This window comes from Ochotona princeps, chromosome 6 (assembly GCF_030435755.1).
Source record: "Ochotona princeps isolate mOchPri1 chromosome 6, mOchPri1.hap1, whole genome shotgun sequence".
Classification (NCBI taxonomy): domain Eukaryota; kingdom Metazoa; phylum Chordata; class Mammalia; order Lagomorpha; family Ochotonidae; genus Ochotona; species Ochotona princeps.
In genome coordinates, this window is record NC_080837.1 from 11,352,586 (window position 1) to 11,366,158 (window position 13,573).

At 52.1% G+C, this 13,573-nt stretch overlaps 1 protein-coding gene across 2 annotated transcripts in view; it reads right to left on the bottom strand.

The window, feature by feature from the left end:
* Nucleotides 1-13,573, bottom strand: part of TTLL13 (tubulin tyrosine ligase like 13) — a 33,088-nt gene that overhangs the window by 5,903 nt on the left and 13,612 nt on the right. The window contains exons 1-9 of one of the 2 annotated variants that reach the window (XM_012927740.2): nt 4,855-5,232; nt 4,271-4,520; nt 3,950-3,990; nt 2,946-3,064; nt 1,841-1,971; nt 1,443-1,599; nt 983-1,126; nt 663-748; nt 169-400 (exon numbers count right to left, since the gene is read on the bottom strand). In XM_012927740.2, coding sequence (XP_012783194.2) covers nt 169-400; nt 663-748; nt 983-1,126; nt 1,443-1,599; nt 1,841-1,971; nt 2,946-3,064; nt 3,950-3,990; nt 4,271-4,509 — 1,149 coding nt within the window. In that variant the 5' untranslated portion in view covers nt 4,510-4,520; nt 4,855-5,232. Of the gene's footprint in view, nt 1-168; nt 401-662; nt 749-982; nt 1,127-1,442; nt 1,600-1,840; nt 1,972-2,945; nt 3,065-3,949; nt 3,991-4,270; nt 4,521-4,854; nt 5,233-13,573 lie in introns of those variants that run through there. The other variant, XM_058665579.1, reaches the window with a different exon arrangement.

The following is a 13,573-nucleotide window of genomic DNA, read 5'->3' on the forward strand; positions in this document are numbered from 1 at the left end:
ACACTGTGGCTATGGTCCAGCTGTGGTCCAGCCAGAGGCCACATCTCACACCCACCCTACCCCCTTGGAGGGGCTCCCACATCCCCCATTCTCTATCCTCTCCCCGGTGTTCTCCGCAAGGCCCTGCCTCAGGGCCTCGGTTCTGGCCACACTCGGGAGAAGCCGCACCTCCAGCAGCCAGGGCTTCAGCTTGTGGTCCAGCAAGATGTCAAAACCCAGGATCTCAAAGCAGGCACATGTACCTCCGCTCAGGTACTGGGGGAAACAGGTGCGGTAGTTGTGGCGCAGGACCGAGTGGGCTGAGATGACGGTTTTGATGATGATGTCCTCGATGTCCCCCCACAGTTCGCGAGGCTCGTAGCTGTGCTCCCGCAGCCAGGTGTTGAGTGTCGACAGCTTCCTGTGGGGCCCAGTGCTCAGAGGCAGGCTACCCTCCAGGCCACAGCAGGCAGCAGCCTCTCTGGCATCGGCCCACAGTATGAGCCTGGCCCCCAGGCTGCTGACGGCTGCTAGAGTTAAATCCAAGGCCGGGGGCTGGGAGCTGCACTTAAGAGCTCAGGCACAGGGCAGGGGTCTGTGAAGGCAGAGTTTCCTGGAGCTGCTTCTGAGGGGCTGAGGAGGCAGGGAGGAAACAAAAAACAAAAAAGGTAGCGGGGAAGTACCTCTTACTGCCCATAGCATCATCCCGCACAAAATTCTCATTGTGTTTGTTGATGGCATAGTTGGTCAGGTGCATACAGACGTCTTCCTGTGAGGGACAGCCCTCCTGGCTCAGCCCTGGGCCCCATGGCTGTCTTTTTGCCACCCACCCCCACCTCACTCCCCACACAGGACCACTGTCCCCACCTCACCCCACCCTGCCAGGACTGTCCTCATTGCCTTGCTTTCTCCCTCTCCCAGTCTCTCTCTCTCTCATGCTTTCCTGGAATTCAAGCGCTGGTGGCAGTAGGGGAGAGAGGGGGTTGCTGCTTGGTCCCCTTACCAGATTGTTGGAGCTAGGCTCCATGTAGGGCATGGTGGCAAAGCGGGCCAGACCCTCCTCGTACATGAAGATGCGGAGGGGGTCGCATGATGTGATCAGGACGTAGACACGCATGTCAAACTTGAAACCGTCAATCAGGAAGGGCTGAGAGGAGGCACAGCCAGGGGACCGGACCGTGATTCCACAGTGGGCCTCCATCTGGCTTTAGGGGTTTCACACACCTAACCACTCATTCTCAACCAGGCTGGGCAGGGTCCATCTTGTTCTCAGGCAGCCAATAAGGGAATGGGCACAGACTAGGTAGAAGCTGGCACAAGACCACCTAGCTAAGTGAAAGAGCAGAGAGTCAAACCCAGACCTGCTTCGGTGGAGCCTAAAAAACACACTTCCTCCAGGGGTTTAGAGAGATGAGGAGGTGCCCCAGGGCTGGGAGTGGGCTGGGAGTGGGGCCTGTGGTCACCTTGGAAATGTACTGCTGACAGATCATATGTTCCCCCGGCTTGATGTCCCGAGGATTCCGAGTGATGAAGATGCCGCGTCCCTGGCAGCCACTGTCAGGCTTGCAGATGTAAGTGCGAGTTTTTCGCTGGCGACCATAGGACTGGAAGTCCCCATAGCTACGGGTAGGCAGGGGCTGCTCAGATCGTCATAGTGCAGCCCCCCTGTCCCCAGACAGGGCGGGGGCTCTGTGGCACCTTCCCGCTAGCTAGTCCAAGCTCAGCCCGGAGCCCCTGGGTTCCCACTCATGTTTCTTTTGACCAGCTGCCATGTCCTCATTGCCCACTGCCTTTCTGCTAAAGCCCAGGGGACGGAGGTAGGGAGAACTCAGATGCCAGCGGGGAGCCAGGCTCCACTCACTCGGCGGGGAGGCACCAGGTGCGGGGGAAGATGCAATACTCGGTAGGGTAGAGCTTTTGCATGCGGTTGAGGTTCCGTGCCAGCAGGTCTTTGCGGCAGATTTCCGTCATGCCAGGGAAGTGGTTGATTTTCTGAAACAGGCGCAGGTGTTTTTATTACCCTAGCTCCCCACTGCTGCCCCCAGAGCCCCAGGACTAAGCACTGTGCTCAGTTCCCTAACACAAGGGCAATGGGGGAGAACTGCAAGACTCCGGCAGCTCACAGAGAACAGACTTCTCAGCCTGTTCGACACATCCACACCAAAGTCAGGAAATGAGGGGCAGATGTGGACCTTGGGGCTACCGTCTGACTTCCCTCAGGACACCAGGACCAGTCCCTTATGCGTGAGGAAGCAGGCCAGCCCGAGGTCTGGAAGATGACATTTCTCAAAGGACAGTGGGGAAGGGAAGCCTGGGAACCAGCTGCAGACCCACATCCTCGGCGCCAAGCAGACATGGCATTGCCAGGGCACCTACTGGAAGACCTGCGGTCCCAGCCCTGTGCAATAACCCTGTGTGGCATCACAGTGGCACTTGGGTCATGACAGACCATGGATCTGGGAGGGGCCTTGCCTGAATTGAAGTCACCCCGGGACATTTCACTGCCTTAGTTCAGGTGAACCCACGGGGGCCTCCACTGCAGAACTCAGCACCTCATTCAGCTGCATGGGGACTTCTCTGTCGTCACTGAGGCAGCCACATGCCTCTGGTGGACCCCTAGCCTATCTTCCCCTACATCCTGGCAGCCAGACAGAGACCCACCTGGACCCCAGGGAAATTGCTTAGGTGGCCGGCCCATCCACTGGCCCCACCTGTTGTTAGCTTGGATGCTGCCCCTTCCCGCCCCCTTGTCTGCCCCTCAAGTTGGGCTCATTACCCGCCCCAGATGCCACAGGAGGTACACAGCAGACACTGCCTTCTGACATCAGGAGACCCTGGGTGTGTCTCTTCTGCCTACACATGGGGGCGTGGCCACAGAGAGACTGCCCTGGGTGTGGGGTGGGAGTGGCACAGAAGCCACTCTGGATCTCAGACCAGGACCAGGACCAGGAGCAGGACGTGGGTACCTGAAACCTCTTCATTTCCATGACTCGCTCGAGTGACACGGAACAGTCTGTCCAGTACACAGTCCACTCTTCCTCATCTCCCACCTCCTTCAGGCCACATGTCTGGGCTGCCCGTCGCACTGCAGAGACACAGAGGTCGGGGTACTGGCAATGGCAACACGCGGGATGTGTCAGGGATGGAGGGTAGGGCTGATGACCCCAGCTGGGGTCAGTGTTGTGGCTTAGCTACCAAGCGGCAGCCCCCATATCAGACTAGCAGGGTCCTCCCAGAACACCCACGGAGGAAAGTAGAGATAACCTCTGCTCCTGTCAGGCCTGGGGCTGGCCTGAGAACTGACCCCAAGTGGGGGGACCCTGCTGACACTTTCCACTCAGGTGGCTTCTGGCACAGATGCCAGTGGGAAAAGGAAGGGAGGCAGGAAGACTGCAGACATAACTACTGTGTGATGTGTGTGTTTATGACTGAAGTCCCTTCAAACTTCCTTAAAGGGGTCAGCATTGAGGCACAAAGGGTGACCCTGACATTCTATTTGAGTGCTGGTTCCAGGTACGAGTCCTGGCTTCTCCAGTTCTGATCCTGGAAGTGGCCCAGGAAAGCAGCAGAGGATGGCCAAGTGCTTGGGTCCCTGTGTTCATGTGGGAGACCCAGATGGTTTTCCAGGTCCTGCCCTCAACCTGGTCCAGCTCTGGTGATTATGATCATCTGCAGAGTGAATCAGTGGATAGAAGCGCGCGCGCTCTCTCTCTCTCTCTCTCTCTCTCTCTAGTTCCCTTAAAAATGATTTTAACCTTTTCTCTCCTGGAAAAGGGAGCAGTGGTGGCCATTGGCTTCCCTCATTACTAACTACGGAGGTACCCAACTTATTGCCAGTAGTAACTTGGAACAGTCAATTCCTCATTGCCGAAGGCAGAGCCTGGGGTACCTGGGAAGACCCAGAGGATGGAACCTGGTGGGGGTTCGGGCAGCACCTTGCAGTGGTGGGAGCCATGGGCTGGGTGCTTACCACTCTCGTATTTGCAGCCAGACAGATTGATAGCCAGGGGTCTGCAGTGGAGGAAGGGGACTAAATCAGGCAGACGGAGAGATGGACAGAACCCTTGGCTGGATTCAACGTACAGCCCACAGAGACTAGGGTTGTGGAGACAGGCTGATGGGTCGTGATGAAGCCAGCCCAAGAGCAGTTCTGCATTTTGCTTCCATTGCAACCAGTGTTTTTCCCGTTTTAAAGGCTCATAGGAGGCCTTGGACCCCAGCCCGCCCACTGAAGGGAGGCCAGGGCTGGCTCTCGGGAGCTGGATGGGTGAGGGGTCCAGGGACTCATTACCTGCGTTTCCGCCTTCTCCTCCTCCTCCCAGCTTCAAAGTCGTTAGGGGTTATGATTTTCTTGGCTACAATGGATAAGGGAATTCTATTCTCCAGTGCCTTATAGTTTTCTTTCAGGAGCACCTGTGGGGGAGGGTGGGGAGGGATGGGGGCTTCCACTTTGATGCATTCCTCCTCCGAGTCCTCTTCCTCAGCATAGTCTTCCTCGGATTCACTGGTCTTACAGGTGCTTGGCTCCATTCTGCTAGACTCTGGAGGAGGAGGGGCGAATGCATCATCCTAGGGGAGGGGAGTTCAGTGGGGTCCACCCCAGAGACTTTCATGAGTTCCCCAAGGGAAGGTCACTTTGACCCTTTGGAACAATTCCATCCCAGCTGGAGGAGGGGGAGCCATCCTAGGACACACTAGGTCACAGGATGGGTCACATGATTGAGGGGCATGCAAATGTGGATGGAGATGGCTTTCCCCTTTCTAAGTGGGAAGGGGCCCTGGCCAACCTTGGCTTTAAGATAGAACTGAAGACCCCAGTTCTCCTAGGCCAGCCCTCTCCCTCTCCCAAGACTTGGTTTCTCTGTTTTTACACACTGGGGCAGGGGCTGGATGGTGGAGACCCCTTGGGCTCTGAGGGCAGCGGGGAAAGCCCAGGGACGACGCTGCCCTCTCCAGCTCCCCAGGAGAGCCGAGGAGCTGCTGGGTCCACCCCTAGCAGTCTGGGTCTGGCCTCCAAGGGTCGCTCATGTCCACCCTCCGGCCGCTCCAGCTCTTCCGGAGTGCTGCCCGGAGTCCGGGACCGCCTAGCCTATTCCGCAGAACCGGCTGGCTCCTCCGATCGCGAGGGAGAGCCCGCTCCCCCTCAGGGGTCACGCGTAGCTCTGAGATCCCGGTGGCGGCGGCGGCCGCCTGTCCTTCAGCACCACAGCAGCCGCCGCCGCCACCGTCGCCATGGTCACGAGGGCGGCCCCCACGGGAGAAGCGTTGTGGGGGCGGGGCCTCCCGTCAGGTGCATCGCGCGCCACGCGGGTCTCCCGCATACCACCGACCACCCCATGCCACCCCACGCCACCCCTTCACGGGTCGGCACAGGCTGCATCAAGGTGGGCCGACCTGGCACAGCTCACTAAGGAGTGAAAAGCCTTCTGCCACGTCAGTCACTCCTTTTACCGCTGCTTCCTCCCTCCCCAAGTTTTTTTCCTCCGTTGCCACGTGGCTGTCAGATCCACAGGACACTAGACAAGAAGTGGGGCGGGAGTGAGGGAAGCTTGGCGCAGCAGCTGCGATGTAATCCCACACTCACGTGCCTGGGTTCAAGTGGTTGCCCCACACCACTTCTGGCTTCCTATGATGACTCAAGTACCTTTATCACAGACTGAGTCTGTCCCAGCACCAGCGGTTGTTGGGAATTTGGGGGGTGATTCAGTGACTGGAAGATTGGTTCTCTTTCTCCCTTTCAAATAAGTAATGTGTTTTCTAAAAGATTTATTTATTATTTTAATTGCGAAGTCATATATATATAGACAGAGAGGAGGAGAGTCAGAAAGGAAGATCTTCTGTCCGATAATTCACTCCCCAAGTGACTGAAATCGCCGGTACTGAGCCAATCCAAAGCCAGGAGCTAGGAGCTCTTCCGGATCTCCCAAGCAGGTACAGGGTCCCAAGTTGCTGTCCTCGACTGCTTTCCCAGGCCACAAGCAGGGAGCTGGATGGGAAGCAGGGCTGCCAGGATTAGAACCAGTACCTATATGGAATCCTGGCATGTTCAAACAGAGAACTTTGGCCATTAGGCCACCGTCCCGGGTCCAGTAATGTATTTTTTAAATTTATTTATTTTTATTGAAAAGGCAGTTATGCAAAGAGGAGAGACAGAGAGGAAGATCTTCCTTCCGATGTTTCATTCCCCAAGCGGCAGCAATGGCTGGAGCTGAGCTAATCTGAAGCCAGGAGCCTCTTCCAGGTCTCCCACATGGGTGCAGGGTCCCAAGGCTTTGGGCCGTCCTCGACTGCTTTCCCAGGCCACAAACAGGGAGCTGGATGGGAAGCAGGGCTGCTGGGGTTAGAACTGGCGCCCATATAGGATGCTGGCACATGCAAGGTGAGGACTTCAACCACTACGCTATTGTGCCGGGCCCAGTAATGTATTTTCTTTTAAAAGGTTTATTTTTATTGAAAAGTCAGATTTACAGAGAGATGGAGAGACAGAGAGAATGATCTTCTATCTGCTGGTGCATTCCCCAAGTGGCCGCAATGGCCAGGACTAAGCCAATCTGGAGCTAAGAATCAGGAAGTTCTTCCAGGTCTCCCACGTGGGTGCAGGGTCCCAAGCATTCAGCCATCCTCTACTGCTTTTCAGGCCACAGGCAGGGAGCTGGAAGGGAAGCTGAGCAGCCAGGACACAGACCAGCACCCATATGGGATCCTGGTGTATCCAAGGTGATGATTTAGCCACTGAGTCATTGCTCTGGGCCCAAGTAATGTATTAAAAAAAAAAAAATGCTCCTTCTTGAAATGCTTTAGTGTGCTGTGATTTCCAGGCTGTTTTTCCCACTGTGTCAACACAAACATACTCTGTGTCCCAGCTTTGCCTCAGGAGGAAGCAGAGTAGTCAGTCTCATCAGTACTGCCGACTGAGGCAGAAACCAAGCTCCTTTCATCTCCCGCTTGAACCGACTGGGAGAAAGGAGTGACCTCCAAGCAGGCCAAGCCAGAAGGCCTTCTCTGCCACAGACAGAAGTGCCTGGGCTGGAGGAGCATCAGCACGCCTCCCTCCCCACCTCCCATCAAAGCACGTTCAGATCCTGACAGGGGACTGGATTGCGGCCATGCTCAAAGCACAGGGTTCCAGTATGATAGGCACCCATACCAAAATTTGGAAAAGGCTTCATTCAGTCCACATTCTTCTTTTTACACTTTACCTTAGCCAAAAGGCTGAGAAACAAAAGGCTGAGAAACGATCACATGCTTCTTTTTAAAATTTTGTTTTGGGCCCGGAGGCGTGGCCTAGCAGCTAAAGTCCTAGCCTTGAACACGCCAGGATCCCATATGGGCACTGGTTCTAATCCCAGCAGCTCCACTTCCCATCCAGCTCCCTGCTTGTGGCCTGGGAAAACAGTTGAGGACAGTCCAAAACTTTGTGCCCCTGCACCCGTGTGGGAGATCTGGAAGAAGTTCCTGGCTCCTGGCTCCAGTTCGGCATAGCAGCAGCTGTTGCGCTCACTTGGGGAGTGAATCATCGGATGGAAGATCTTCCTCTCTGTCTCTCCTCTCTGTATATCTGACTTAGTAATAAAAATAAATAAATCTTTAAAAAAAAAAAAAAACAGAACCGGTGCCCATATGGAATCCCAGTGCATTCAAGGCGAGGACTTTAGCCGCTAGGCCACCACCACGGGTCCAAAGGATGCCTTTTATTGATATTATATAAATATGCTTTTAATTATTATTTGTTTATGGGGTTGTAAAGCCTGTAATTGTAGGGGGATTTAATATTTGAAACTTTTGTCTTGAATCTTCATTTTTTTTCCCTTGTGACATATTTTTCCCATTAAGTGATAGATAAGTTGTAGAAATAGAAATGTAGTAAGAATACATCACTGATTAGCAGGTAATCGCATGTGCCTCGGCCTTGGAGTCCTGGCTGTCACCCAATGGCTACTACTGAAGAATCAATAATGACTTGCTTTGGGCTCGGCAGCGTGGCCTAGTGGCTAAGGTCCTTGCCTTGATCCCATATGGCTGCTGGTTCTAATCCCGGCAGCTCCACTTCCTCTCTATCTCTCCTCCTCTCAGTATATCTGACTTTGTAATAAAAATAAAATAAATCTAAAAAAAAAAATAAAGACTTGCTTTGAAGAAAATGAATATAGTACTTTGCAGAATTATCTTTAAGAGCATCTGCCTAGGGCCCCTCGTAATAGTGTAGCGGCTAAAGTCCTCGCCTTGAAAGCCCTGGGATCCCATATGGGCGCCAGTTCTAATTCCGGCAGCTCCACTTCCCATCCAGCTCCCTGCTTGTGGCCTGGAAAAGCAGTTGAGGACGGCCCAAAGCTTTGGGACCTTGCGCCCACGTTGGAAACCTGGAAGAAGCTCCTGGCTCCTAGCTTCGGATTGGCTCAGTTCCAGCTGTTGTAGTCGCTTGGGGAGTGAACCATGGGACTGGGACGGAAGATCTTCCTCTCTGTCTCTCCTCCTCTCTGTATATCTGCCTTTCCAATAAAAATTTTAAAAAATTAAAAAAAAAATAGGGAGGTCCGGCGCCGTGGCCTAGTGGCTAAAGTCCTCACCTTGAACACCCCGGGATACCATATGGGTGCCGGTTCTAAGCCCGGCAGCTCCACTTCCCATCCAGCTCCCTGCTTGTGGCCTGGGAAAGCAGTCGAGGACGGCCCAAAGCTTTGGGACCCTGCACCTGCGTGGGAGACCCGGAAGAGGTTCCAGGTTCCCGGCATCGGATTGGCGCGCACCGGCTCGTTGCGGCTCACTTGGGGAGTGAATCATCGGACAGAAGATCTTTCTCTCTCTCTCCTCCTCTCTGTATATCTGACTTTGTAATAAAAATAAATCTTTAAAAATAAAAAATAAAAAATAAATAGGGCCTGGCGCCATGGCCTAGTGGCTAAAGTCCTTGCCTTGAAAGCACCGGGATCCCATGTGGGTGCTGGTTCTAATCCCCGTTAGCTCCACATCCCATCTGGCTCCCTGCTTGTGGCCTGGGAGAGCAGTTGAGGACGGCCCAAAGTCTTGGGACACTGCACCTGCGTGGGAGACCCAGAGGAGATTCCTGATTCCCGGCTTTGGATCAGCACCGCACTGGCCGTTGCAGTGAATCATCGGACAGAGGATCTTCCCCTCTGTCTCTCCTCCTCTCTGTATATCTGACTGTAATAAAAAAAATGAATAAATCTTTTTTTTTTTTTTAGAACAAAATGCTACTTTAATTCCCTTCAGTATTTACAACAGTGTACAGGACAGTATCCTATGATTTTGAGGAAACCAAGTATCCACGTTCTGATGGAAGGAATTTGTTTTTAGAATCTTAATTTCTGTACCTAAGACCTCAATGACACCAATGAAAACACCCTGTGTAGCAAAGCCTCAGTTTGAAAACTTACAGTGTCAGTTCCAGGTCCCAGTTTCCCCAGCCCATTCCTTAAAACAATAAGCATTTTAATCCAAATTTCAGCTCAAAAGTTTTACCAATAAAATAATTATCTTAGTTACAACTACTTAGGACCATTTCGTAGTCTTAAGAAACAAATACAGAAAAATTGGAAGTTGCTTAGAAAGGCACTGACATTAGCAAAAGCATTGTTACAGTTTTTCACCTTGTGTGGATGAGCCAGCTATCACTGGGCCTCGATGGCTCAGCTGTCAGTGTTGGCTGCTGCTTCAGCCCCATCTCCCGTGCCTGCAACATACTGCTAAAAATGAATAAATCTTAAAAAAAAAAAAAAAGAGCACCTGCTTAACCATGAAGTAAAACAATAGAAACAATCAAATGTCTGTGTATGCCTGATTGCTCTTGAAGTAAAAATAGAACAATTAAATGTTTGTGCAGAGGCTTGTGACGTGTCTTAGTAAACAGAAAAGGCAGTTTCTTGAGCTGTTAACTGAAGGCATCAAGTGGTCCTGTCCGTGTCTTTTCGCTGATGCCGCACGTCCTACCTGAGCTCCAAACTCGGCTGCAGCTGGCCTCCGGCACTTGGGAAACACCAAAAAGAAAATTTGGAAGCCAGCAGTTTTGTTGCAACCTAATCCTCCACTCTGACACCAGCATCCCATACTGGCATTGATTTCTCTCCAGCTGCTGCACTTCCCATTTACCTCTCTTGTTGCGGCCTGGGAAAGCAGTGGAAGATGGCCCAAGCCTTTGGGATCCTATACCGGAAGCTCCTGACTCCTGGCTTTTGATCAGCTCAGCTCCAGTCATTGTGGCCATTTGGGAAATGAACCAGAGGATGAAAGACCTTCTCTTTATTTCTCTTTCTGTCTCTGCAAAACGTATCTTTTTTTTTTTTTAAAGATTTATTTTTATTACAAAGTCAGATATACAGAGAGGAGGAGAGACAGAGAGGAAGATCTTCCGTCCGATGATTCACTCCCCAAGTGAGCCGCAACGGGCCGGTGCTGCGCCGATCCGAAGCCGGGAACCTGGAACCTCTTCCGGGTCTCCCACGTGGGTGCAGTGTCCCAATGCATTGGGCCGTCCTCGACTGCTTTCCCAGGCCACAAGCAGGGAGCTGGATGGGAAGTGGAGCTGCCGGGCTTAGAACCGGCGCCCATATGGGATCCCGGGGCGTTCAAGGTGAGGACTTTAGCTGCTAGGCCATGGCGCCGGGCCCAAAAACGTATCTTTTTTTTATTTTTTAAAGATTTATTCATTTTATTACAGCCAGATATACAGAGAGGAGGAGAGACAGAGAGGAAGATCTTCCGTCCGATAACCCACTCCCCAAGTGAGCCGCAATGGGCCAATGCGCACCGATCCGAAGCCGGGAACCTGGAACCTCTTCCAGGTCTCCCAAGTGGGTGCAGTGTCTCAATGCATTGCGCCGTCCTCAACTGCTTTCCCAGGCCACAAGCAGGGAGCTGGATGGGAAGTGGAGCTGCCGGGACTAGAACCGGCGCCCATATGGGATCCTGGGGCGTTCAAGGTGAGGACTTTAGCCACTAGGCCATGCCGCCGGGCCCCCAAAACGTATCTTTTACATAAAAAATGTTTACAAATCAAACCCCCCCCATCTCTCTCTTTTGTTTTAATAGAAATATGCATTTGGGCTGGGGAAGACTTTCCTTTGAACATCAATCCTAGAGAGAAACAGGGAAAATCCTAAGTTTTTATCTTTGATGCATAATCCACTTTGCTGTAAGGGTCATCTACATTCTCTTCTGAGAGGGACTAATGTAGATGATTGGAAATTTGCAGCTACTAAAGCTTGCCAAGAAAGGCATTCTATGTGTTGCAGTATGCCAAAATCAAGAGGGTGTAAAAAAAAAATTGCTGACATTTGGGCCTGGCACGGTGCTTTATTGGCTAAAGTCCTTGCCTAGCACATGCCAGGATCCCATATGGCCACTGGTTCTAATCCTGGCAGCCCCGATTTCCATCCAAGCTCCCTGCTTGTGGCCTGGGAAAGCAGTGGCCTTGGGAGCCTGCACCCGCATGGGAGACCCAGCAGAGCTCCTGGCTTCGGACTGGCTCAGCTCCAGCCGTTGTGGTCAGTTGGGGAGTGAACCATGGGACGGAAGATCTTCCTCTCTGTCTCTCCTCCTCTCTATATACCCACCTTTCAATAAAAATAAATAAGTCTTTAAAAAAAAAGAAATAAAGAAAAAGAGAGCCTCTACCCCATAATTTACTCCCCAGATAGCCATAGCTCAGCTGGTCAGAAACTAGGAGCCCAGAATTCCATCTGCATCTCTCACATAGGTGGCAGAGATCCAAGGACTTGGGCCATCTTTCACTGCTTTTCAAGATGCATTGGCCAGCAGCTGGAGAGCAAGTGGAACAGCTAGGATTAAACTGACACCCACATGGGATAGCAGCATTATAGGCAGAGGTTTAATGCGCTTTGCCACAACAGGCCTCTCAAACTGGTTTCTTGTAGCTTTAACATTTTACTGTCTTGTGGAATGCTGACCCTCTCCAAGTACATTATTGCAAAGGCAGTTTTTCCTGAAGCACTTCTGAAAAGTAAGCTCCAGCTGTCAAAGGTTCCAATGCCCCTGCCTGGACTAACAGTGATGTATGGGCCCAACCAGTCCAGAGGGAACCTATCAGCATTCACATTACCTTAGAATGAAATATTCTGGGCCTGGTGTGGTAGCCCAGTGGCTAAAGTCCTCACCTTGCACGTGCCGGGATCCTATATGGGTGCCAGTTCTAATCCAACTCTTAGAAAAGCAGTAGAGGACGGCCCAAAGCCTTGGGACCCTGCATCCCTGTGGGAGACCAGGAAGAAGCTCCGAACTCCTGGCTTGTGGCTGATTGGGGAGTTAATCAATGGACAGAAGATCTTTTTCTCTGTCTCTCCTCCTCTCTGTACATCTGAATTTGCAATAAAAATAAAATAAAACTTAAAAAAAAGAAGAAATCTTCTTTCCCCTGCTAGGCCACACCCCACTTCCTGTTTGGACTTGAGTGTAAAAGCCCTAGGTGCAACTTCCCTGGCCTTGAGTCTGTGCTCGACCAGTGAACCTTGCCCGGGAGTGCTCCCAATAAAGCCCGCTTTGAGCTTAACCTTCGTTCTGCGTGGATTTTTCTAAACCAGAACTTGGATTAGACATTACAAACACAAAACACAAAAGGAGGGGACCAGTGTTGTGGTATAGTGGTTTAAGCCACCACCTATGATGCTAGCATCACAAACGGGTGCCTGTTCAAGCCCTGGCTGCTCCACTTCCAACCCAGCTCCTTGCTAATCTGCTGGGAAAAGCAGGGGCAGATTGCTCAAGTGCTTGGGTCCCTGTGGCTCATTTGGGAGACTCAAATGAAACTCCTGACTTGCTTAGTCCTGGCCATTGCAGCTACTTGGGGAAGGAGTCAGGAAATAAAAATCTGTTTCTCTGACTCTTTCAAATAAATAAATATACCGTCACACAATTTTTAAGATTTATTTTTACTTGAATGACAGTGTTACAAAGAGAGAGGGAGAGATACAGAGGCTTTCCATCTGTTAGCTCATTTTCCAAATGGCCAAAACTGCCAGAGCTGAGCTGATCCAAAGCCAGAAGCCCCAGTGTGGGTTCAGAGGCCCAAGGAGTTGGGTCCCCCACTGCTGCCCCCCTTTCCTTCCTCTGGGAGTGTCAATAAGCAGCTGAATCAGAAGAGGAGCAACCAGGACTAGAATAAGCACTGCAGGCAGAGGCTCCACTCACTCAGCCACAGTGCCAGTCCATTTTAAACAAATTATTTTTAAAAAAACCAGTGGTGGGCTAACAGGTGAGAAGCGGAGTGGGACCAGAGAAAGAGCATCTCCCTGCAGCAGACTCATGCTACATTTGATCTTAGCCAAAAGGCCGAGATGTGATGCAGCAGACATAGATTGTCCTGATGTCCCAGGAGAAGCCCAAAGGCCGTGAGAGGCGTGTGTGACGTGAACACACTCCCTGTCCAAGAGAAGATGTGAGAAGAGGCAGGTGTGGGAGACCCACATCCCTGGCTTGAGTCCTGGCTGTGCTACTGATTATGTCCCCCTGGGAGGCAGCTGGTGGAGACCCAGATGGAACTCCTGGGACCTGGCTTTGGCTTGGCCCCACCCTGGATGGTTCAGACATTTAGGGAGTGAGCGAATGAATTAAAAGATCTGTT